Source organism: Empidonax traillii, unplaced genomic scaffold (genome assembly GCF_003031625.1).
Source record: "Empidonax traillii isolate 1590-97213 ecotype Southwest subspecies unplaced genomic scaffold, ASM303162v1 scaffold863:size338993, whole genome shotgun sequence".
NCBI classification, from domain to species: domain Eukaryota; kingdom Metazoa; phylum Chordata; class Aves; order Passeriformes; family Tyrannidae; genus Empidonax; species Empidonax traillii.
In genome coordinates, this window is record NW_020956056.1 from 130542 (window position 1) to 155729 (window position 25188).

At 51.0% G+C, this 25188-nt stretch overlaps 3 protein-coding genes across 4 annotated transcripts in view; 1 reads left to right on the forward strand and 2 right to left on the reverse strand.

The window, feature by feature from the left end:
• The window catches only part of CPAMD8 (C3 and PZP like alpha-2-macroglobulin domain containing 8), a 43511-nt gene extending 41404 nt beyond the window's left edge, over positions 1 to 2107 (forward strand). Inside the window, exons 42-43 of the mRNA XM_027902343.1 lie at positions 218 to 397; positions 633 to 2107. Of these exons, the coding sequence (XP_027758144.1) occupies positions 218 to 390 (173 nt within the window). The 3' untranslated portion in view covers positions 391 to 397; positions 633 to 2107. The remainder of the gene's footprint in view (positions 1 to 217; positions 398 to 632) is intronic.
• Positions 2108 to 5398: 3291 nt separating this feature from the next.
• On the reverse strand, positions 5399 to 7204 carry F2RL3 (F2R like thrombin or trypsin receptor 3). Its single transcript, XM_027902342.1, is given in 2 exon segments — positions 5399 to 6477; positions 7036 to 7204. Coding segments are annotated over 2 exon segments (1248 nt in total).
• A 5698-nt stretch (positions 7205 to 12902) lies between these two features.
• SIN3B (SIN3 transcription regulator family member B) overlaps positions 12903 to 25188 on the reverse strand; it is a 12743-nt gene continuing 457 nt past the window's right edge. Inside the window, exons 1-19 of one of the 2 annotated variants that reach the window (XM_027902340.1) lie at positions 25103 to 25178; positions 24351 to 24457; positions 23778 to 23931; positions 22115 to 22378; positions 21577 to 21720; positions 21233 to 21355; positions 20677 to 20766; positions 20245 to 20363; positions 19437 to 19644; positions 18882 to 18998; positions 18457 to 18695; positions 17791 to 17974; positions 16968 to 17562; positions 16328 to 16497; positions 15478 to 15651; positions 15133 to 15225; positions 14742 to 14836; positions 14083 to 14287; positions 12903 to 13711 (exon numbers count right to left, since the gene is read on the reverse strand). In XM_027902340.1, the coding sequence (XP_027758141.1) occupies positions 13481 to 13711; positions 14083 to 14287; positions 14742 to 14836; positions 15133 to 15225; positions 15478 to 15651; positions 16328 to 16497; positions 16968 to 17562; positions 17791 to 17974; positions 18457 to 18695; positions 18882 to 18998; positions 19437 to 19644; positions 20245 to 20363; positions 20677 to 20766; positions 21233 to 21355; positions 21577 to 21720; positions 22115 to 22378; positions 23778 to 23931; positions 24351 to 24373 (3228 nt within the window). In that variant the 5' untranslated portion in view covers positions 24374 to 24457; positions 25103 to 25178 and the 3' untranslated portion in view covers positions 12903 to 13480. Of the gene's footprint in view, positions 13712 to 14082; positions 14288 to 14741; positions 14837 to 15132; positions 15226 to 15477; positions 15652 to 16327; positions 16498 to 16967; positions 17563 to 17790; positions 17975 to 18456; positions 18696 to 18881; positions 18999 to 19436; positions 19645 to 20244; positions 20364 to 20676; positions 20767 to 21232; positions 21356 to 21576; positions 21721 to 22114; positions 22379 to 23777; positions 23932 to 24350; positions 24458 to 25102; positions 25179 to 25188 lie in introns of those variants that run through there. The other variant, XM_027902339.1, reaches the window with a different exon arrangement.

Here is a 25188-nt window from a genome sequence, read left to right on the forward strand (position 1 = left end):
TTTTTTCTCCTTCTCCCCTTTTTCCCTTTTTCCTTTCCCTTTTTCACACTTTCCCCCCCCCCTTTTATTTTTTCCCCACTGCCCAGGTCTCAAGGTCTTTCCCTGGGAAGCTGAAAACTCCAGTTCTGTAGCAGCTTCTCCCGTCGTTCCCCTTCTCGGTGATGCAAAATGTGACGCAGAAACTTTGCCTGAACCTGCCCTCTGGTTCCCTCCACAGCTGAGGAGGGGCCCCCTCTCCACACAGACCTGTCCTACTACTCCTACGAGTACGACCCCGACCCCTTTGCTGCAGAAACCGATGGCTTTGAGGGGGTGGCAGAGCTGACAACAGGGAGCACCTTCAGAGGAGGGGACGGGATCCAGGGAGAGGTGACCACGGCAGAATGGTGAGCCCGGGGGGGTGGGGGGGTCAGAAATCTGCTTGGAGACTCAAATGTGTTTAATTCCTCAAAAAGGGGCTTTTTTTTTTGCACCTCCCTCTTTAGCAAGGACTCCCTGGGAAGGGGATCTTGAAGGGCTTTGTGGCTCCATCCCCAGCAAGAACAATCATCTTCGAAGCTTTTCCCCGCCCAGCTCGGCGATGTCTCACCGACACACCCAACTCGTCTTCACTGTGTTCTCTTTTCCACCAGAAATCCGCCATTTACACCGAGAGAAGAGGCTCAGAATCAACCCCTGGATGAGCTGGTTCCTCCAGATGACCTGCTGCACAACACAAACTGAATGATGAAACGATGACTACTTCCCGACGCCCTCGGAACTGTCGGCTTCGCTGCCCCCCCCGGGGCGGATCTGCAGCTCCAAGGGGGACGCTCAGAGGGATTTTTTTCCTGTCGGTTTTTTCCTGCCTTTTGTGCATTCTCCTTGGAGCCCTTCCAGTGATGGGAGACCAGTATGTTGTGCCCTCTAGGTGAGAAAAAATAGGGGCTGGAAATTCAAACCCATAGAGCATTTCCAAGTGTTTCCTCTGCTGTCAGGATATACTGCAAGTGCCATTTCCTAGATACATTTAGGAGCTAAGTCCAGGCCTTGTGCTTAGCTGAACTGCTGTTTTTGAGGAAAGATGGCTGAGAAGTTTTTTTTTTTTTTGCTCGAATTATAATAATAAAAATCCGTGTGTTTTGCTAATTATGACAATAGCAAGAGGCTAATCATCTCCCCCAGCCTGTAAATCTGCTGCATCCACAAGAGAGACACTTCCCTGCGGCTCCACCTTCAGAGAAGCTGTTGGGAGGTACATTTTTACCAGAGAAAACTGGAATCCACTGCCAGGGCTGAAAGGCTTTGTGCCTGCCTGGTGTCTGCAGGCCTCAGGTGGGAGTTTTCCAGCCCCAGCAGTGACAAGGATTGGGTGGGGGAACCCTCTTTGTGTTGCACTATGTGCTGCTTGCAGCCTTCTCAGCCCTTTCCTCCTCCAACCAGGGCGTGAAAATGAAGCTGACCAAGGCACAGTCCTTTGAAATGCTTGCCTGATTTCGCCAATCCCTTTCATTCTGCTCCCACTGGGATCCAGCAGGGTGGTTGTTCTGCTCCCTGCCCAGCCCAGGGTCTGCTGGCCAGTACCAATCCCTGGGCTCCCTCAGTCTGAGCTGCCCCAAAGCAACGTGGAAAAAAAACTCAAAACAAAAGCTTGGTGTTTCCAAAAGTGGAGGAGGCCAAGGTTTTTTAGCTTCCCTTCCTGCCTGGAGCAGCATTGTTCTCTTTGGAGGAGTTACATGCAATTCATTGCCTCTTGCAAAATAGTGTTAATATTTTATCTTCCCCCTTCTATTGTTACCAGGACCCGGAGCAGGGTGGAAACTCCTTCTGAGGGTTGTTTATTGGTGAATGGAAACAGAAAAAAAAAAAAAAAAGCCCTGCTCCATTCATTTTTAGGGCTCGTTTACACAGCAGCCAAGGACAAGAATATCCCCCAGTATAGACATTCCTTTCCAGAATAAAGGCAGGTTTATCCCAGAAAAATGTCCACATGGGGACAAACCAGGAGGCATCCCCGAGGTCGGGCATGTGTATTGCCAGTCTTTTTTTTTTTTTTTTATCTGGGGCCAGGCATTTGCAGAATGTAGCTGACATGATGAAGGTCTGGGTCTTGAAGTTCCCACAAATTCCAGAGCTGCTTTGTTGGAAAGTTTTCCAGCCTTCTCCTCGCGGGATCTTGCCGTGGCTGCAGCTCTGAGTGCCCACTGCTGCCCTGCTGATGGTTTGCCACGTGTCCTGGCTCTGCAGAGGGGGCAGATCTGCCCTCCCCCCCGTGTCTGCAGGCACAGGGGAAGCACTGGCTGCATTCCTGCCTGGCAGGTAAATAAATAAATACCTTCAAACTCAATTCCACCTCCTGTAAGCAGCTGGCCTGGCAGACACTGGCTATTGTGTACACACGCAGGGCTGAGTCAATATTTATCCCCTGGGTAAATAACAGATCTACTGTGAGCTGCAACAGGATTTTTTGGATTTTTTTTTCTTCTTTTTTCCTTTTCTAAATCTCAAAGCTGCACAATGCAAACCCTGCTCTTTGCTGGTTCAGGCTTCAGCTGTTTGGTGCTGTGAGTGTGGGAGGATGAGACAGTCACCCTGATGCTGTCTGTGACTGGCTTCCCCTAAAAATGAGATCTGTGTTCTGGATGCTTCAATCTCCTGTCCTCAGTCCCCTTCTGGCTGCACTTTCCTGCTCTCATCCATTGTTTATCTTTGGATATCCATTGAGGGATATTTGAAATCATTTTCCACTGCTTGGTCCTCTCACAGGTCCTTGGGCAGTCCAGGCATCCCCCTTGGGGCTGAGGAGGTGAAGGTGGGGAGTCTCAGCCAAGCATTAAACCTGACTTTCTTCACTTTTCCTCAGGCCCTGGCACATGGAATGTCCTAATTCCAGATTCAGACATCTCCCTGTCGCTGCCAGGTAAATAATTCCAGCTGGTGGTGCCAGCCCATCAATCCTAGCCCTGTCTGAGGGGTCTGTGTGTACCTGAGGCACAGGAGTCCTGCTTCTGTTTTCCAATTCCAAGTAAATCCGTGGAGATCTGGGCCCTCAGCAGGCAAAGGCAGAGCAGCCTTGGGGCCAGACAGAGCAGTTCAGTGTGTGGGGGGAGTGATGGGACAGGATTTCTGGGTCCTGACTTCACCTCCAGTGCTTCTCCCCGGCTCGGGCACTTCCAGGGCAAGCCCATCTGCTCTTGGCAGCCTCTGCCTCCCCCCACTCCTGCCACACCAAACCAGCTCCTTTCTGTACTGAAAATAAATTAAAAAAAGAAAAGTCATTTTATTAAAGGAATTGCATAAAGGAACCTGCACTTGCACCGCTGTGGTTGCCTTTCCCCCCTTCCCAGGAGTAAAGGAGCAGTCTCTGCTCTTTTCTTCTCCACCCTAACTCATGGTCCCTCTGTCCAGAGCTGTCCCACACTTGCTGTTCATGTTTCTTGTCACCATCGTTAATTCTTGATTATTTTTTCTCCATCCTTCAACGTCTTACTTGGAGTACAGACACTCCTTAGGCTTGGGGCCCTGAGAACCACTGGGCTTTGGCTCAGCTCCCACTCTAGAGCTGCTCAGTCACACTCCTGTCCCTGAGAGCACAAGGACACCCCAGCAGTGACAACTCAGGCCCCCACTTGGTGCACATCAACCAGTCCCAGTTTGGAGAGAAGGATTGATTTTATTTCTTTTGTTTTGTTTTGTTTTGTTCTCACCAAGGAAAAGACCAGCTGGGTGCTGGAAAGCCAAAGCCAGCAAAGCCAGCAGGTTGTTTTTGGCTCGAAAGCAAACTTGCCTCCCTCTGTCAGAGAGATGATTCTCCTTTCCTCTCCCTGATGGTCCCTCACTGCAAAAAGGAGAAAAGTGCCAGTGGGTTTGTAAGACACAGAAAAAGCTTCTTCCATTGAGTTATGTTACTGAATAGCTGCAGCAGTGCTAGTTATCAGTGATTGATGCTTGCAGTCCTTTCAAGGAGATTAATATTTATATATTTGTAACTGTACATTATGCAGAGTAATCATTACCATGGTATTTATTTTAAAGCAATAGTTCCCCCCTGTTCTTTCTTGTCCTAGTGTTTTGGTCTTGCCTCTTTTTCCCTCCCTCCTAATAAGCCTCAGTAGAAAACAAATATCAGAAGAATGTTCAGCTTGCTTGGAGAACATCACTGACACCACCAGCACTTGCTTTGCTGACTGTGGCCATTTAATGCACAATAACCTGGTTTTCATTATTGTGAATAGAGCAACTATTTAGAAAAAAAAGCCTCAACTTGGGTTGGGTTTGGGGTTTTTTTTTTCAGTACCTGCTGTTTCTGATGTCCCTGGGCTCCTGGTCAGCCCCTGGAGCATCCCCTGCACCCCCAGACCGGCTCTAATCTTCCCCCTGCCCTTTGCCCCTCCACACACAGGTACATGCCAACAGCTCTCTGAGCGTTTTTGTTTTGTTCACGCAGATCTTAGCAAGTCTGAGTCCAGAAAAGTGTTTGTTTTAGATTCTGATAAATATTTTTATTAAAAACTTATTTTAAGACAGTCTTGCCTGCCTCTTTTTATTCACACGCTCGAGTCTGTACCAGGAAAACCAAACAATTCAGGAACTTTAAGGAGGTTTATTGTTCATTTTCTACCTTGCTTCTTACTGGGCTAGGAGAGATGAGCCTGCTGCAGTTTGACAAAAGTGGCAAACTTGCAGCAGATTCCAATAAACAACAAGTCTGAGCACCTCTGTCAGCTTTTGGTTGTGGGTGGCATTACACAAAAGAAGTGTGGAGTCCTAGAGCAAGAGTTTGCTCCATTCCTGCTTTAATATTGCCCTTCAAGAGACTTTTTTTTAATTTTTTTTTAAGAAATCCATTAATACAATCTTTGCCCCAAAGAAAGGATGGATGTCAAGGGTCACCTGCAAAAACAGGGATGAGTGAATGGGATTTTTGCACAATGAGCTGACATTACTGTGGGGTTGTTTATGAATCAAGCCAAGAATGTCTTTGCCAGAAGAGCCAGTGCTCTACATTCTCTTGACTGTTTCAGTCCAGGAGAGAACCTTTTGAAATTTAGAAATTTGGGGTTGCAGTGCCTGATCTTTCTCAGTTTTGAGGTGAAGGGAATATGTGTTTAAGGAGCAGGAGCAGAGTTAGAAGGCAGAGAGCAATCAGCTGGCAGGGTCAGGGAAATCAACCCCAGGTGCATCAGCAAGAACACCCCTGGTGATCCCTGACCAGGTGAGAAGCTGCAGCGTCTCAGGAGCTGCTGTGTGAGGTCAGCACCACAAAGAATCCCTCAGCCCAGCTTTACTCCCTCTTTGCCGTGCAGGCAGGAAAAAGGACTCGGCTCCTGGATGAAACCCGTGGAATCGCGGCGTCACCTTCATCTTTATCCCCACGGTGAGTGCCCCGGGAGCGGGGGGAGCTTGGGCTGGGGGGGCTTCACACCAGCGAGCTCTTGGAACGGGGGGGCGTCTCCTGGGAGAACTTGGAGGTCTTCAGGGAAGCGCTGCTTTGCTTGCTGCCCCCGAAGAGCCTTTCCCTCACCTCATCCCTGAACTCTTCCGACACGTAGTAGTAGACGAAGGGGTCGGCGCAGCTGTTGCAGGTGCTGACGGCCAGGCTCACCATGTAGCTGACGTAGAGCTGCCCGTGGAGGCCGGAGCAGTAGCTGGAGTAGTGAGCCAGCAGCAGGAGGTTGCTGGGGGCGTAGAAACCCACGAGGGTGAGCACCACGAGGGCCGTGAGCTTGGCGGGGTGCGAGTAGCGCTGGCCGGCGCGCAGCAGGACGCGCAGCACGGAGCAGGAGCTGAACAGCACCAGCAGCAGCGGCAGGAGGAAGGCGCAGGCGATCAGGCACACGAAGTAGTAGAAATAATACCCGTCGTCCTCGCGGCGGGGCAGCACGTCGTGGCAAAGGGTGATGCCGGCGCCGAGCAGGGGGTAGGATTGGCGCTGCAGCGCCAGGGGCAGGGTGAGCGCGGCCGAGCAGAGCCAAACACCCGCGCAGGTGCGGGCGGCCAGCGCGGGGGTGCGGAAAGCACGCGAGGAGAAGGGGTGCACCACGGCCAGGTAGCGGTCCACGCTGATGCAGGTGAGCAGCAGCACCGAGCAGTACATGTTGCCGTAGAACAGCGCCGTGCCGAGCCGGCACAGCCCCTCCCCGAAGGGCCAGTGGTTGCCCAGCAGGTAGTAGGAGATCTTGAAGGGCAGCGCCAGCGCCAGCAGCAGGTCCGCGGCGGCCAGGTTCATCAGGAACACGGTGGGGGCCAGCCGCTCCCCACGGCCGGCCAGCACGCACAGGGCCAGCCCGTTGGAGGGCAGCCCCACGAGGAACACGAGGGTGTAGAGGGCGGGGATGAGGCGCACGGTGAGGGCGCTGCCCAGCTGGGCGCGCGTGGCCTCGGGGATCAGCAGGTACGTGATGTTGTTCACCGTGGCCTTGTCCCCGGGGATGGCTCGGGGGCACGGGGTGATCTCTGGAGGCTTGTCCTGGTCGCTGGTGCTGTTCTGAGAGTAATCTGGGGGGACAAGGCAGCCTGTTACTCGCTCGCCCCCAGTGCCCATCCCTGTCGGGATCCCTGGAACTGGGAGTGCTCTGGAAAGGCTGGTGTGTGGTGGGCAGAAAAACTTGGCTGACAGGTTGAGGTGTGCAGGAGTCACCTCAGCAACCTCTCTGAGAATGAACCCAATTCCTTTGCCCCCTGTGGTTTCCCACAGCTCACGAGGGACCGTGGTGCTGTACAACCATCAGCAGGCCTGGGAGGCCAGAAAGCAATTCCTCTGTCCAGCTTTCACAAGGATCTGGAAGTCTGGAGCCGTTCCAGTGTAAAGTCATGGCTGTGGGAGTCTAAATTTGGCTTTCAAGTGCTCAGTTTTACTGCTCTGCTTTTTCTTTCTCGTTTCTTCCACCCCAGCTTCTTCCTCTACCAGATCCCCTCTGTCACCTCCTGTCACCCCCTGCTTCAGCCAGAGCCTGCACGAAGCTCTATCAGAGTGTGCTGCCACGTAAAGTCATTAAAAAATGAGTTTTGATGGATCTTATAAAGGTACCAAACACCCCAGAGCCACACACTCACCATCGTAGTCCTGAGAGGCCACGTGGAGTCCCCAGAAGGCACAGCAGAGCAGGAGCCCGTGAGACATCCACCCCTTCCCCAGGGTCCCCATCCTGGTGCAGGATCCAGTGCCCCACAGCGGTGCCAGAGCTGTGTGGGAGCAGCAGCATCAGCGCCCCTGCTTACGCATTTCCTTGGGTCAGTCCTTAACTCACGGAAGCAAGAGGCAGATCCCGGGAAGGATGAGACTGGGGGGGGCTGTCAGAGCCTGTGCTGCCCTGGCAGACACAACCCCAGCGTCAGAGGGGGCTGGGAGGGGCGTAAGAATCCAGATCCAAAGCGTACCAGGGCTGTACTTCATCATCAGTGACTCACTTGGGTCTCCTTCCTGCTCCGGGATATTCCTGGAAATAACAAACGTGGTCAGGCTTTTGCACGTAAATTGAACCCACCCACGGGGATGCTGAGCACCCTTCCCACCCACAGAGAGATCCAAGTGGCCCTGTGGGAGATCCAGATCTTTTCCCACGTGCTGGATCACAGTAGTCTTACAAAGGGGAAGGCATCAGAGCTGAGGATTGGACAGACCTCCCCAGCTCCCAGGGATTACAGGGGGCTTTTGCAGGCTTGTGTTCTGGTAATTGAATTTTTTAGTGTTCTGGCGATTTAAGTTTTTAGTGTTCTGGTAATTGAAGTTTTTAGTGTTCTGGCAGTTGAAGGTTTTTGGTGTCAACCTTGCAGCCTCGACCCTTCAGAGATCTGCTCCTTCATTCCTGCTCCTGCTCCGTGGCTAAACAGGGGATGAAGATCCTGCACCTTCTGGATTTTACTGCAGAGGATGATTAAAAGTCCTCTGGGTCGGAGCTATTTGTGCTGGAAAGAACCAGCAGGAGCACCAAGGGCAAGTGGCAAAGTGAGGGAGACGCTTGTGCTTCCCCTGATAAACCTGCACAGGGAGAGCAGCTCCGTCCAGCAGGAAAGGGGCCTGAGAAGGGCTCAGGAAATCCCTGCAGCTGGGGAGATAAGGGTGAGTTACTCTTGCCCCAGAAGAGCTTGTTTTCCCAGAGCTGGGCAGTCCCACCCCGGAGGACTGAGCTGTCTCCCCGGGCTCAGAGCTGGGAGCAGCACGTGGACCTGCTGGTTGTACACACAGGACAACTCAGATAATGCTGGAAGAGGCACTGGCAGGTGTTACCTGAGCCTTGAAGATCCTTTGCTGCCCGGTCCCCCCTTCTCCAACCCCTCGAGGAAGTCCTTTCTGTGCTCTGCCCTGCACTGGGAAGCTCCCAAATCCTCTCCCATCTCCCACCTCTTGTGGCCAGCACGTGGATGGGCCAGTGGGACAGTGTCTTGTGGATGGAGGGGGTGCTGATTTTTAGGCTCTTGCCTGGCTCTGCAAGGGAGGAAGGACAGGAGCTGGAGCCCAGCAGTAGGAACTGTAAATTTGGTTTGGCAACCTGAGGAGCAGCTCGTTCCTTCCTCCTCAGCTTATGAATGGCCTCTTCTTTGAAGGCTGCAAATCTGAGCCTGGGCTGCTGTTTGATGAGATTCTTCTATTCCAAGGAGAAAATGATCCCATTTCCTTTGCTTTCACCATATTCCCACATCCTTGTGCCGAGAGGTGGAGTTCCACTGGCAGGGAGAGGGAAGATGCAATGGTAGATGTTTTGCTTTTGTGACCCTCTCAGGATTTAGGAACCATTACAGCATGACTCATGTGGCCACATATTTTCCCTGCCTCAGCCAGGATCCTTTCCATGCTCTGTATGCAAAAAAAAATTAGCCCTAATCAGGTTCAGATAGTGTGCAAATCACAGCCCTGCTTCCTATGGGCAGGTCTCTGGAGTGGAGCACACAGAGGTTACTCATGGCTGGATCCCTCATTTTTCAGATGCTGTGTGATCTTTAGTGACTGCCTCAGATGCAGAACAGCTTGCCTGAAACTTCCCGGTGCCAGAGGTTTGTCATGGCTTGTTAACATCTCTTTAAGTCGTGTGATCCTTGCCCTGTGGGGTAATAATTTGGTTTTCAAGTAATTCGTTGTGCAATAGATCATCTCCTGGGAGCTGGCTCTTCTTTATTCCGTGGCTCTGAACCCAAAAGATGTAATGCTGGAACACAGGCTGGGGGTTTGGAAGCTCAGAGGGAGGGTAAGAACACCACCTGGCCTGCCCCATTTATCTTTAGGGCTTGGAAGGGGCAAACTGTGGTAGGGAAATGACTGGGGTTTTTTTTTCAGAACTATTATTCTGCTTGCTCACAGTTTTCACTTCACAGTGTAGACATGAAGACGTTTTTTCCAGGATTCTTTGAAGATTTATTTACATCAGTACAACCCACTGGATGTTCTGGAACGGCTCCTTTTGGTCCTTTCTCAGCAAGATCATGACACACCCACCATCATCATCCTTTGTCAACACCAGCTCTCAGATGAGACTCTTTGCATTCATTCCTTAGCACAGGTCTGGTTTTAGAATTGCTAGACTTTAATGTGGTCTGTAAATTGGTAGAGCATACTCTCAGTTTCATTGAATTAGTTCTAATCCAGAGGAGTGGCTAAAGGACAAGGAAAAACTCAATCCATGTTTGCACACACAGTTCTAGACCCTCTCACTGATTCCCAGCCCTGATTCTCTTGTGCATCACTGAGATGGAAATGTTAAAAAAGTCCTGAAATATTCAATATTGAACTCAGGTGCTCCCTTCAGCAATTGCAAACCCCATTTATTCTTATCCCATCCTGCAACCCTCTTTTTAAGCTGTTTGCCACTGCCAAATCTGTCCTTGCTGAGCCCTCCAACTGCTCTTGGGTGATGATGTCACATCTGGCCACCCCTCCCCTCGAGCACAGGGATCGTCCTCTCGGTGAGAAGGCTGAGAGATCTGTGTGAGAACACTTGTGGAAAGTGGGCTGTGTCCTCTGAGACCTCCCCACCGTCCCTTTAATCAGATTATTCCGTGCAATTTCGGCATCAGAGGGCTGTTTCTGGGAGAAGAGCAGTTTGTTTCCCTGGGAGGCTGCCCAGAAAGCAGAGCTGCCCTTTGTTATGGCAACGCAAGTGTTGGGGGTGATGTAAAGGAAACTCCTCTCGGCTCTGGGTCGCATCACTACGGCTTAATCTGCACAAATCTGCTCGTTCCTTCGTTGTGCAGGGCTCACAGGGAACACAGTTCAACGTGTTATTAGCCAGGAATTCGGGGAGGTTGAGAGGAAAGGCGGGTAGAGGGTTGTTCTTGTGGTTGCAGCGCTGTTGCCTTAACCTGTAGCAGATGTTCTGATGGATGTCAGAGCTGGGAGCAGGCACTTCTCCTGAGGGTTGGTTGTGAGGAGTGTGTGAGTTCCTTGGGGCCACACCTAGGCTGGTTTTTGTGCCTCAGCTCTGTGGCAAAGGTGCTGCTGGAAGTAAAGCCAGCTGCAAGATGCTGCTGTCTGGCAGGACACAAATAACCTGAGCGGGAAGGGACTCACAGGGATCATCCAGTCCAACTCCTGGCCCTGCTCACAACACCCCAACAATCCCACCCTGTCCAAACCCTCCTGGAGCTCTGGCAGCCTTGGGGCCGTGCCTACTGCCCTGGGGAGCCTGGGCAGTGCCCACCACCCTCTGGGGGAAAGAACCTTTCCCTGAGATCCATCCCAACCCCCCTGGCACAGCTCCAGCCCTTCCAACGTTTTCTTTTGAAACCTTTCTCTGCACGGAGCGACTGTGCCACCCCCTGGACTCCCCAGACCCCTCCAGTCGTGGGCCTGGGTTCTAAGAGAGATTTTGGCAGCACAGATGTGGGATCCTGTTTGGGATCTCCACTGGAGGTGATTTCCCTTTGTTCTTAGCAAGTGCTGTTGCTCACACCCTCACTGAGCACCGGCTGCCCCACTGGAAACAAAGACACATCAGCACATCCTGCCCTCTGCCCAGGAACTGCTGGGAGAGCAGCTCATCCACCTTTTCAACTGCATTTTTCTCCCATTTAAAATCCATCTTCAGGTACAAGTCAGTCAATTCTGGGCGCTGTCAGAAAGTTTAAATTAACAGGAAAGGAATTCAAACCAGCGAGAGCCGCGGACTTTTAAAATCGTTATTTTATTTTACTTGAATGTGCAAATAAATATAAAAAAAAAACTACATTCAAGGAGCTGGCAAAGCAATTACAAGCCCAAAAAAGCAAAGATCCTTCAAACAAAATGGAAGAACAAACTCTTGACTCGAGGTCGAGCTGAAACCCTCAGACACGAACAAGCCCCTCTCCAACCTGCCTCGTTATTCCCTTCCCATCCTTGCCACTCTCAGCTTGGAGACAATAGCACTGTAAAGGGCCAAAGTCTTGCTTAATCTGTTCAGATTATAAATTAAAGGTTTACAAAATAAGGATGCTTAAAAATACCTGAAGTACACTTAAAAATGGGGCGATGGATCAGGACGGTGCCCTGGGGGGGCCTTTCCCACCCCGGTGCACCTGCAATCAAATGCATTTTTAAGCCACAAGTTGCAACCTATTTTCAGTAAACAGTTTTTTGTCTGTATCATAAAACCATAAAATTTGGCACAGTTGTCATCTCCACTGGGGGGGACCAGCAGAGAGGTGAGGACTGAGGTGTGGTTTGGTGAGCTGGATGGAGGCAAAGGGGTGGGGACACACCTTGCTTTGCACTGGGTTTGTCCCCCTGCTCCCCCCCGACCCCTGGGGGTCTCTTGTCCCTTCCTGCAACAAGAGCAGGGGGAAAGAACCTTCAGATCCTTTCAGTAACCAAAATTCACCAGAGAGACCCAGCCCAGGAAAACAGGAGCTCTTGATGAAAAGTCTCTGCTGGCACTGGTTGTGCAAGTGGCCACGAATGCCAGAGACTGGCCTCCCTGCTTCCCTCCCACAGATTATTTTGCAAAAAAAGACAAAGACTCAGGACAGTTTTCTATTAAACAAACCCCAAAGGCCAATTTTTCTACTCTCAAGCGAAACAATTGCGAAACCAAATGTCGTACAGTGGAAATAACCCAGGACAAATCCTACAAGGCTGCTCCTTAGGTCTGGCAGAAGGAATAACCTAAAAATCAAAGCCACAGAAAGTATCAGGGTGGGGGGTTTTATTGCCCCAAAAAGTCAGGAGAGAGAGTGGGGAAGAAAAGCTGAAAAGAGGCTGGATATGCCTCAAGACATCATGTTTGTAATACACTCCATGGACAGTGTGCTTGTCCTTGGCCCCTGGAAAACAGGAGGGAAGTCCCAGTGGGGTTGCAGGACAGAACACAACTACATTTCCTTGATTTCTCACTAGATGAAGCAGATGATTGATGTAGTGTTTTCTGCACGGGGCAGGGGAGGGTTGGTTGGGTTTCATGGCAGAAAAGCTTCGATAGCAGTACAGACGCTTCAGTGGAAAAGCTCGTCTACGATGGCTGTGGATGGATCTCACACCCCTCCCCACCCCCCACCCCCCCTTTCAGGACAGATTTCCACGTGTCCCCCGCAAATCCAGCGGCTGTGCTGAGCCAGCAGAAGCGGGAGAATCCTCAGGACGCAGCTCAGCTCCAGCACACGCCGCGCTGCGGGAGCTCCATCTGCCGATGGACGGGCGCGGTACAGCCCAGCAAACCAGGCGAGGGCAGCGCTCCGGAGCTGCCCATCAGCATGCAAAACACGATCCAAAAACACCAAAAACAACCAGGCCAGACCTCGCAGTGGACACTCCTCCCTCCTGCTGGAGAAGGCAGAGGCTACAGCAGGTCCTCAGTTCCCAAAGCGACCCCGGCCGGTGGGTCCTTGTGTTGTGAATCTCTCCCGTGCCTGGCACTGCAGCTCAGCTTCCTCCCCTCAGTTCGTGCTCCAGAGTTCTTGGTTGATGAGGGAGAGTCAGAGCAGTCAGAGTGCTGGTCACCCTCGTCTCAGTTTTGGCATTTTTCTTAGCAGAGCACCAGTTACAAGAATCATCCCTTGCCTTGTTCACTCGGCTGATGGAGCCGCCCGGAGCGAGGCTGTGCCGGGTGCTCTCAGCTGCCCTGGCGCTCCCAGGTCACACTGAAGAGTTCTGCAGGCTCCAAGATGGCATCAGTTCAGGAAGATGGGAAATATTAAACCCTTCAAAGTGGAAGCAGCTGCCAGCATCTGCTCAAACACCAGCCCAGCTCCATCTCTCCAACAAAGCCACAAGTGGTAGGTTCACCCCCTCACTGAGCCTTCCAGGACTGGCTGGTCAGAAGTGTTTGCCCAAAGCCAGGAAACTGCTAAAAAGTGGGTGGCAGTGCCAAGAGCCCCCCCCTTCCCATAAAGCTTTTAAAAAGTCTCTTCACGACAGTCGGAGGATTACGCTGCAAGGAGACAAGTCTATGCCACGTGGAAAATACATCATAACCCCAAGTAAAATGCTGCTTGGATAAATATCATTAATACAATACATTGCATTCCCACCACTATTCTCAGAGTAAATGAGCTTCACCAGCAAGGTGTCTGGGTGCCAGGGCCGAGCCTGAGCTCAGGGGGAAGCGGGACGGCGGCTGTACTGGACTCTGTATCTGTTCACTGGCACCCCGTGGACATTCACCGTCTCACACGTGGTTTTGCAGGGCACCATCTCCTCGTCCTCATCCCCCATCAGCCAGTCTTGAACCACGTCCACCGCCTCCATGGACACGTTCTCCTCCAGCCACCGGTTGTGCCACTCCTCAAACTGCTGGTGGTGCTTCAGCAGCACCACGGGCTGGACCTGAAAGGGCAGTAAAGGTCACTCAGAGGTTTCTGGGGGAGAGGTCGAAGCTCTCGCCTCTCCATACAGCTGAGATGTGCATGGTTTGGACACAGCACAAACAGGGAAACAGGAACCCCCTACCTGTGTTCAATCCCTATTTCTTAGTGTTCGCCACTCCCCCTCAGAATTTGCACTGCTAAACTAATCCCAAATCCAGAGCATTTCCCAGCTCTCCTCCCTGGCTCATCCAACACAGAGCAGTAACTTCGGGGTGTGGTTTGCAGGAATTCAGCCACAAAGACTTCTTATGGGTACCTGTCTCTTTGGGCTCCCCAATCCTCAACCCCTGCTACCGCCCAAGCTGCAGAGACAGCGAAAAGGAGATGCACCTGCTTGGCCCGGCAGAGAGCTCCCCTCCTGTACATGTAATCCTCCGAGTTCATGATGAACATCATCTTGTGGGTGTTGAGTTTGAAGCGACAGTCCACGTTGCAGGCGCTCTCCACCCCGATGAGCCTCTTCCAGGAGCTCTTCACCTCGCTGCGCAGGGCCCTCACCTGCTTGCACTGCCACTTGCGGAACTTCTTCAGGTTTCTGGGGCAAAACAAGGATGACAAAGAGCGTGTCACACCTGGTCATCCCTTCCCCTGAGCTGGCAGAGCTCACAGCACAGCTATGAAGCTTGTATTTCTACATTTAGCTTGTCAGCCTCTCTCCAGGATGTTCCTTATAATCTGTCCAGTTTGGGTTTGCTGTGACAAATATTTAGTGAAATGGGAACAAAGCAGACCTCACATTCCTCCCAGAAAGGGCTGCTGAGGCAGATCCACTCCATTCCAAACACAGCTGCATGAACAAACCTCGGTGCTGTGGTCACAGATTTCTTCCTCAACATCCTCATGCTCTGGAACTGCACCAACCCCTCTGCACCTCAGAGGAGAGGGCATTTCCCTGGGATTGCTGGATGGCACATCCCCCACACCCAATGCCACACAGAGGAAGCAGCAGCAGGTGCTGCAGGTGTGGCTCAGGGCAGGCAGCAGCTCACCTTTGCAGGAAGACGGGTTTGAGGAGGAAGCCGTCGTTCTGGTTGTTGGGAGCTCCCTCCACCCCGACGTACTGCTCCATGTAGTTGGCCAGGTGCTACACAAGGGAGACCAGTTGCAGTCACATTTCACTTCATCAGGACAAAAACATCACTGCAAAGAACCTGTTTATTTCCCAGCTGCTTATTCTGAGGCTGATTTATGTTGAAACTCTTTAGCTAGCAGATCGTTTCTCACCCTGACCACAACCCCACACGTCATCCCCCCCCCCCTCCCCAGGTAAACTTGTCCTCCTGGCAAAGTCCCACATTTTGGAACGAGAAATCAGGAAAGCCCCCTTAAGATATCTGCTTTGTCTGTGGTACCCAGGCTCCATGACCTCTGTGGTATTACCTGGACCTCCACAGGATCCTCTGTCTGGGTTTCTTCTGTATCCAGGAGCTCAATGGTCATGATCACCTGTCCTTTCCTCTGAAGAAACATGACCTGGAATGAAGGTACAGGCAGAAGAGATTGGCCACATGGGTTCACAGCGAAATGCTCTATATTCACAAGTCATTTGGACAACAAACATGAGCTGGGAGAGAAGCAGAGAGCAGTCTGTCCCCTCAGTGTCTACACCCTGCTTTTGGTACCTTCTCTCCACATTGCTCTCTCCCCCCATGGTGGGAGCTTCCAAACCCCATTTCTCCCAGGTAAAGTGCCACTTTGTGGAGTTCCCTGGCAGCGAGTCCTTACCTTGAAGCAGTTCTCATCTGCCATGCACCGTTCAGCCTTCCACTGGTAGCTGGTCTCCTTTGCTGCCCGCACACACCTGGATGATAAGTTACCTCCAGCAGCTCCTCGTTTCCTCTCGTTCAGGTACAGCTCAACCACCTTCAAGCAGATGTCATCGCTCACGAGGTGGTGGAGCTTCCATTAAAAAAGGGGGGATTTCAGTCAGCAAGCCTGGGGTAAGAGTTAACTCTAGTGTGTTATGAGAGGAGCATCAGAGCCAGCACAGCATCACCTCAGCTGGAGCAGCCAAGTTTAGCTCCAGAGACTCCCCATGTTTCTCTTTTTCATGATTTTGTAATAAAAGCAACAAAGAAGAACGAGGGGCTGTTGTGCCTTACCTGTAACAAAACTACAGTTGGAAGACAGGTCTGACTAAGCAGGAGTGAACTGGTTTTGTTTTGCCTTAGATGTATTTTGGGAATGGTGGAATTTTAAAATGACTGGAACTCAGAAAACGTTGGGATTGCAGAATCCCAGAATATGCTGAGTTTGAAGGGACCACAAGGATCATCAAATCCAACCTTTAGCCCTGCACAGGACCATCCCCAAGAGTCACACCACGTGCCTGAGGGCATTGTCCAAACTCTTCTTGAGCTCTGTCAGGCTTGGTGCTGAGATCTCCTGGCCAGGAAAAGGTCAGGAAGAGTAAACCCCCCTAAGGCGGGGAAGTCCCTCACTTAACTCCTGCTGCGTTTCCCCACCGTGTATAACTTTTAAATAACTGATTTTCTCTAAGTTCAGTGGCACTGTGAGGAATCTGTCTGTGCAGAGGGCTGATGTGCAGTTCCCCCCCACGCCAGGGGTGCCTCACCTGGCGGACGATGTTCTGCACCAGCTTGTCCATGGTGAAGCCGATGTAGGCGTGGATGGTGAACATCTCCCTCAGCGTGTCCTCGTACTGCGTCGGGTCGATGTTCCCATCCAGCAGGCTCCTCACCATGTCCAGGAAGGCAGGGTAGTACTCCTCCAGCTCCACCTCATCTGGGCAGGGGAAAGTGCAGTCATTTAGTGCATGGAAGAGGCAGAGTGAAGTTAAGAGGTCCAAGGGACAGCACTGCTCAAGAACCGTGATGGTCAGTGTGAGAACATCCTCACACACAGGCAGTTCTCTGTGCCCTGACTGAGGCTGGAACAGCTTCTCTCATGCACTTCCAGGGCTGCCTCGTGCAATAACTATTTCTTTGTGGGGCCACTTATATTTTAAATCAATGTATCAGATTAATATGAGACACCTTAAGAACACCTGAGCACAGTGAAGTCTCTGTGAACTACACGAGAGCCCCCAAAAGATAAATGGCACACTGGCTGCCCTGTTAAATGAGCTGTGTCCACAAATCACAAACATAGCAGAGATTTGCACCTCTACACCCCTCACAGATCTGCCTGCTGGTCCAATGACTCAGATGGCAACCAGAGCATTAAGAGTGGACCATGTCCTGGATTATTCTTACTTGGTTGCTTCAGCCTTAGCTCCATGGCTGGGTCATTGGTCTTCTCTTTCCTTCCCTCACAGAGGAGTTTCTCTCTCTCTTTCTCAGTCCTGTATTCCAGCAGCTGCTTCTGAGCCTGACGGTAGATCTTTAGGAGCCTGGAGCACAGAGTCTGGTGAAGGCGCAGGAAGAAATACCAGTTATTGTTGACAAAGAAGAGGCTGTAAACATCATCCAGAGTGTTGTGGGGCTCAGCAGCTGTAACATCACAGAAGGTGGCTTTGGTCTCCAAAGGACTGCTTGGAGGCCCAGGCACGTGTTTTTTCCGTAGCTCGGGAGCATCCAGGTTTTGCCCCTGGTGGTTTTCTCTGTCCTCGTCAGTTGATTCCTCAGAAATGTTGTGCTCAGGGGGCTGGGAGAAGAACAGCTCAGGGATGAAGTGATGCACAATCTGCCTGATGGTTGCCTGATCCTCCTTTTGGATGGTAGGCTGCCTCTTTACATAATAGCTGATCAGAGCTGCTGCATCTTCCAAAATCTGCTTATCTTCATAGATGAAGATCAGATGAGGCTCGTTTGTGGACGAACTTCTCCCCTCTGAATGCTGCTCCTGATGCTGCAATCAAGAGACAAACAGATAAAGATCCTTCCAATCCACGCTCAAGAGCCATTCCTGCCAGAAGAAATAAGCCAGGATTAACACTGAGCTCGGGACAGTTGTTTTTTTTTTGACTGAGAACTCTCAGAGCACAACCACTTCCACGTGGCCCCAGGTGCTGTGTCCAGGTCTAGGTCACACTGTAAATGAAGCCACAGAGGGTGGGTTATTCAGTGTCACGCTCACCTCATCGTAGACACTCTCGATCTCGTTCAGCAAGCTCTTGGAGCGCAAGGCTTTGGTGTCGTTCTGCTTGAAGTTGACAGCCTGGTGGTCCAGGGATTTCAAATAGGCCTTCTCATACTGCTCCCTCCAAATCTTGTTGAAGCCCTGCTGGGCCTCCCTCCACTCCTCCTCTTTTGCTTTCAATCTGCAAAACGTACAGTGGACTTCAGTTCACAAAGACAGGAGCAGCAACGCACACCAAACATTGCAACGTGGGATGCACCAAGAAGTTTTCAGTGTTCCTGGAAGCCAGAAATCAGTTCAGAAAAGCACCACCAGTGATGGTGAGTTATGCTTTGAAACAACAGTTCACAGGAGCACTGACGTTGGAAAAGATCTCTGGGATCATCAAGTCCAACCTGTGACCCATCCCCACCTTGTCACCCAGCCCACAGCACTGAGTGCCATGTTCAGGTGTTTCTTGAACACCTCCAGGGATGGTGACTCCACCACCTCCCCGGGCAGCAATTCCAATGTTTAACAACCCTTTCTGTGAAGAAAATTCCTCCTGAGGTCCAACCAGAACTTCCAGTGGCACAGCTTGAGGTTCTGTCCTCTCGTCCTGTCACTGGCTGTTTAAAAACGCTTTTAAGATTCTTTAAAGGTAGACAGGAGAAAGGGAATTACCTCTTAAGAACAACAGGAACTGCAGTGACCGGGTTTTTCTTGAGGCTCTCGATGATCTCAGGTGCTTTGTCCCCGTAGATGCGGTAGATGGCGCGGCGCTGGATCACCTCCGACGTCCCTCCCAGGCAATCATCCAGGCGGAATTTCTCCTGGTCCTCCTGGGTCAGCCGTGACAGTTTCTTCTGCACGCTCTCCAGCACCCGAATTGTGGCTAAATTGGTCTCCAGGACAACATCCAGCTGTTGAGAGATCACAGAACACGCAGTGTCAGAACGGGCTGAACAGCAGCCAGTGTTTGATCTCAAACCAGTGAACTCAAACCACCAGAACTTTGGGGGACTGGCCACCAATTAATTCAGTGACATCCTCATGGTCAGAGGTTTGGCTTTCTGAGGGGGCAGGAAGGAGCTCAGCAGCGCAGCTACCTCGAAGCGTTCATCCTCACAGCGGTGCAGCTGCTCCTCGTACGGAGTCTTCTTGGAGCTGACAAAAGTGGAGTCTTCAGACCAGGATGGAAAGGAAACCCAGGTGTCATTTAATACCTGCAACGGTGCAGAGGACATGACATGGTGCACTGGGAGCCCAGATGGGCTCTGATGCTTCTCAGATTAGAGGGCTCTGTGGAACAGGGCCAGGACCCTGCTCAGAAAACCTGAAGACACCTTCTCTATCACCTCACACACATATTGACCCCCTGTTAGAAAACGAATTCCAGGATATTTAATATTCTTTTCTGTCTTAAAGAATAAATTTGTGTCTGCACACAGACTGAAAGGTATTAAAAGATGTGATCTGAGAAAGGTTTAGATAAAATTAGTAAAATGTGGATACTATTTAAACAAATTAGCTGAGTAACTGGCATGGGACTAAAGCTGGTGACTCAGCACTGAGGAGGGGACTCCACGTGCAGAAGCTGCAGCTCTTTATTTATGTGAGTGCAACTGTGTGTTCAGGGGCTGAACAGGCTGATCCCAAGGTACCTCCTTGCAGATGGCTGTCCTCCCACTGCACTTTGGCTGCTGGTAGGTTTTTGGGAGAGCCCTGTAACTGGAGCCGATGCGTTTGCAGGAGGCGTAATCGATTTCCCGGCTCATTCCATCGCCCGATCGGTCGCTCAGCGGAGAGGCAAAGGAAAGCTCTTTCACACCAAGGAAGGACTTGAACTGTGCAAAGAGCTCTGGGAATTTCCTTCAAAAACACAAATATATTGTTATTTCACTCTGGCAGTTTGAGGGTGGTTAATGTGTGTCATAAAACGGAGGGAGAAATATCGAGACAAACTCAGCACTGCAGTGAGAAATCTTTAACCAACATTTTGTCACTGCCATCTTTCTCTCTGAATTACTTTGGGGCCTTTTTTACCTTAAGGCAGGAATATAAATTCCCTTCACTACATGAATACTCCCCTTAACTGCCTGAGGAGAAACTGATCCTTGCCACATGACTCTCTCTCTTCTGTTGGAAGTCAAACGGCTTGGGAGGTTCACAGCAGATCTAGAACTATTTATCATTTACACAGCTCTGCTCTCAGATTTCATGTTTCTACCTTTATTACATTCTGAGAGTGTGAACAGACAGAGGGAAACATCTTCCTCAAAATGCTCTTTAAGAGCTGTGTGGATATGTTTAAAGGTTCAAATGTTATTACTCCTCTTCCTGGATTCTTCAACCAAGGAGATACTTTGGAAGTTAAATCCAAAACTTCCCTAACAAAGTTCAAAATGTGTCCAGAAAGTAACAGAGTAGGACCTACAAAGTATGACACAGCAGAGATAGTTGCTAACTTACCCTAAAAAGGGTGTCACAAGCTGGAGCAACTCAGAGCCAGAAACCAACTCTTGGTTGAAGAGGGCGATGCAACGGAGGAAATTTTCATAGACCTCCTGACTCTTGAGCACCCTGCGAACCTACAGCAGTTTGGAAAGAAAGGAACACATTATTCCAGTGCCACTTGCTTTTGGTTCATATCTAATTGTCTGAGCCACGGAAGAAGAGATCTGTAAGGGACAGGCATGCAGGAAAAGGTTAATTGACGTGTTCCTCCGTTTATCTTCCAAACGTACCCCCATTCTCGCTCTTCTTGGTCTGTCTGTCCCTACCACTTGAAAAGTCAGCAAATTGCTAAAAGTGCTGACACACAAACTGTATGGAAAACCAGCCGATTAACAACCACATAAAGGGCTGAAGATGAGACCACAGAATGTGAGAACAAAACCTGACCTTGTCAAAGAAGGAGAACTCCTGCAGCGTTCCATATTTCCCCACTGTTGCCACTGACAGATCTTTGGTACCTCGCAGCTTCATTTTCTTCTGTTGAAAGAACAAGCAATTGTATTTAACATGCTGGGACTCAGATGCCAGCAAATTCCACGTTAGTGACATAGAACAGCTCCCTGCAAAGACTGAGACCCTGTATTTCCCCAACAGTGATCTGGAATTGCTGTGTCAAGCCCTCACAGCAATCTCTGTCAAATGTCTCCCAGCTAAGGAGAAACAAAAAGGAATCACTTGAGAGAGAATTCCAAAGAAAGATTTTTTTTTAAGAAGCAACAAATTTCCCCTTTCCAGGGTCAATACTTAGTACAGAAAGTCTTGATATTTAGCATCCAACGTGCTGTCACACACATTCAAGAATACTTTAAAAAGTTCCTTTTTCTTATTTTAAAAGTAACTTTGACATTTTGTATCTCATATCTAACACCCACACTACTCATTACACCTTTATCTAAGGAATTACCTAAACACAACAGGTAAATATGAGGTTGTTCTCAGGTACCTTTGCTGGGCCAGAAACAGGACGCAGCAGCAACGGTCTGGATCGCTTTTTGCTGTGCTCCAGGTTCTTCTCATGCTCAGTTTTCTGCACACTGTTCACCTCACATGGTCCATTCCCTGTGAACTGCAGTAAATAAATAATGACTTCAAGGCTCTCTTCCCAACTGGGCACAAATAAAGAATCCTAACAGGACACGGAGAGCGTGGTTAAGTCACCTGTTCTGAGAAATCCCAAAGCAGAGAAGCAAAGTTCATCACTGGCTGTGTGATTTTCCCCCAGTGTTTTGCACATTCTACATACAGAGAGTATTCAATACCGTGCCTTGCCCTCAGCAACACACATACCAAAGACCTTTTTGCTTCTGGGAGGAACTGCCCAAACTCCGAGAGAAGATCCTCCTGGCCCCGGAACAGATTGGCCACTTCGGTGAACACCTCCTCCTCGGACATGCCTCGGAAAGGTCGGCCCTTGGTGTTCAGCTGCTCTTTCTGAAAACGTACACAAAGATGTGGAAATGGAGTCAAAAAGCGCCTCACTCTGCCAGAAAACTCGCCCTGTGCCAAAAATGGTCAAGCTGCTGCCCAGCTTGGAACGACCATCTGCCAGCCCCAGGTTCTCACAGTGTCTCCTTTCACGCACGCGGTGTCACTAAATCCACTGAGGGTTGGGAAAGACAGGTCTGGATGCAACCCATTTACACCTCAATCCCTGCAAAGTGCCACAGTTTTCACATTTCTGCCATTTCATGTGAATTATCTGGATAATGACCAGTTCCTGGGAACTCTGTAGCCTGTAGTTCAACAGGCAGAGATTAAATTTGACAACAACCACTCCAGCAGCTTCAGTGCAAAGCCATTGTCCCTCCCATGGAACACTTTTTACCTGGTAGGTGTGAAGAATCTCTAGGAAGGATCTGTAAATTTCTGGATGGTCAAGGAAGCGCGTCTTGATCTTATTGACGTAACTGATGGCGTTGTTGAACTCCACAGAATCAGATTCCAGGGGAATTTGGGATTTATCTTCTTTGTACGGAAGCTGTTGCCTGAACTCCTCTGAGCAGTCACTGTGATTGTGTGAGTTCTCCTGGGAGTAGTGCAGCAACATCCCACTGCCAGAGAGAGCACTGGGAACAGGCTCTGGGGGCACCTGCAGACAGACAAGACAAAGAATCCCAAGAGAGAGACTTGTCAGAGAAGCAGCACAAGTGCAAGTTCAACAACAACAACCCAGCATCACTGCTGGCAAGCTGTTTAGCTCAAAAATATCACCAGCTGAAGAGGAAAGCAAAAGGAATTTATCAGCCAGTCATTTCCCTATCTAGTTTCTTAACTCCACCAGTGAATATGGGAATGTCTGTGAGGCAGTTGGTGGACAAAGAGTGGGAACTCTGTGGCCTGTAAAAGAGGCAAGGGTTAAATTTGACAGTTGCTCCCAACAGCTACAGTGCAAGCCCAACTGCCCCTTTAAAAGGAGGCAAAAAAATACCTCACTCCAGAAAATTCATCCTCATCAATGTGCACACGACTTGCTGTGATCATCAGCCCAGGTTCTTACAGGACCTCCTTTCACATTCATTTTGAATAAATGATTCATTAGCCAATAATTTCCCTAACCAGTTTAACTCCATCACCTAAAAAAAAAAAAAATCTCCTAAATCCTACCTGGTGTAGGAACCACTGACTTGTGAGTGTCACGGTGTTGTTGGCCTCACCTGAGGTGCTGCACCAACACCACCCACTGCAGCTCCTGCTCCCACTGCTTATTGCAGAGGATTTGCCCCTTTTAAGAATATTAAACTTCAGGCTCTTACAGATGGTAATTTCTAAGCAACACGGAGATCTAAGGGAACTGAGATCTGAAAGACAGCTCCTGCTACTAATTGGAGTTAAACCACAAGTTTATCAGCAGAATTCACTTCATGGCTCTGTTTCAGCCTCCATAACCACACACCAGCAACACAAAACAAGCAGAGGCAACATCCATCTGTATCCCAGCAGTTTTGTTTCACTGCAGGATGTTACCAGCTGCAGGTCTGAGGTGGACTCCAGGATCTTAAAGATCTTTTTCAAGCTGAACAATTTGATGATTTTATGACTGTGTGTATTTTTGCCTAAACAAGGTTCTCAGTGGAAGAATGGAAATGCAATCCCTCCAGGATCCCTTCTGGAAATGTGCCACTGCCCACACCACGTATTGAGAACCTGTATAACTATGTCAGGCCACTTACAACTTCAGTTTTCACGTCTGAAGTATTTGGACTTGAAGTGGTGCTTCAGGCAGGATCATCATTCCCTTGTAAACTAAACAGTGGCTTGACAATAAACTGGGGGTTGGGACTGGGTGATCTTTAAGGTCCCTTCCAACCCAAAACATTCTCTGATTCTTTGAATGAGTATTTAAATTTATATTAGACCCATTACCACAGGTTTGACAACCATCTAACAACTTCAGCAAGGTGCACTGCACATAAATCTCCCCAGCGTGAACCAGGCAGGAGATAAGTCCAGCAACACAGAACAGAGTTTATTTACAGACTCTGACCTACCTGATTATTCAAAGGTGACTGTATACTCAGCTTCCCATTCTTTGGAATTTCTATCCTGTAGCCCAGAGGCAGAAATGCATTGAATCCCACAATGAGGTCGGGGTGCTCGTGGAAAAGCTGAGAGACACGGCGGATGACTCCAGGTGTGTCAATGCTGAAATTGAGAAGGCTCTGTTACTTGTATCCAAATCAGAAGCACACACCTTAAGCCTAGAAAATGCCAGAGGAAGGGATGCAATTTTTAAGGAGTTTGGGAAACTCAGATTAGCCCAAGCAGAGGGAATGAACAGCCTTACCCTGGGAGTGTTATTCAGGGATGGATCTCAGGGAAAGGTTCTTCCCCCAGGGGGTGGTGGGCACTGCCCAGGCTCCCCAGGGCAGTGGGCACGGCCCCAAGGCTGCCAGAGCTCCAGGAGCGTTTGGACAACGCTCTGAGGGACAGGGGGGGATTGTTGGGATGTCTGGGCAGGGCCAGGGGTTGGACTGGATGGTGCTTGTGGGTCCCTTCCAGCTCAGGATATTCTGTGGTCCCATGAAAGGCTGAGGAGCTCCCCAGGGCACCCCGGGCTTTACCTCTGGCTCTTGAACTCCTTCATGATCTCCAGGAAGCCGTTGTAGGTGGCGGGGTCGCTGCCAAAGCGGATCTTCACCTGGTCCAGATAGGAAAGTGCATCCTCCACCTGGGGGGTGAGAACAGGGGTGAGGAACAGCCCCCGGGACCCCCCCCCCCGGCCCCAGAATTGGGGAGGGGGCTCCTCAAGGCCCTGAGGGAGGTGAGATCTGCCCCCGGGGGAGCCCCCACAGCCCCGGGGAACCAGAGGGGCACAAGGTACCAGGTGAGGGACCTCCGAGGAGATGCTGGGAGGGATGGCAAGGCACAGAGTGGGGGACACGGCACCGGGGGGGCCGGGAACAGGTCCCGAGTGGGGATAATCGCGGCACCAGAAGGGCTGGGCAGGGGGCACGGCACAAGGGAGGGGGAACAGGCCCGGGGGGGGGCCGGAACGGTACCGGGGGAGGGGGAACAGGCCCGGGGGGGGTCTCACGATACCGGGGGAGGGGGACGCGGCCCCAGGGGACCCCACGGAGCCGAGGGAGGACAGCGGGTGGAGGACATGCCCAGGGGACCCTCCACGCGAGTTTAGCACCGCGGCTGGGGCCGGGTCGGTCAGGGCGGAGCGGGCGAGAGCGGCGGGGAGACGACCGGCCCTTCGCGGGGGGTAGGGCGGGGGAAGGGGGGGGGGGGGGGGGGGGGGGGGGGGGGGGGGGAGGAGGAGGGGTTGGGCAAGGGTCATTCGCGCCCGGCGGGGCGGCCCCGCACTCACGTGCACCGGCAGCTTCTCGTGCGGGGCGGCCCGGCCGCCGCCGCTGCCGCCGCCGCCTCCCCATCGCGGGGCGCTGCCCCCGCCGG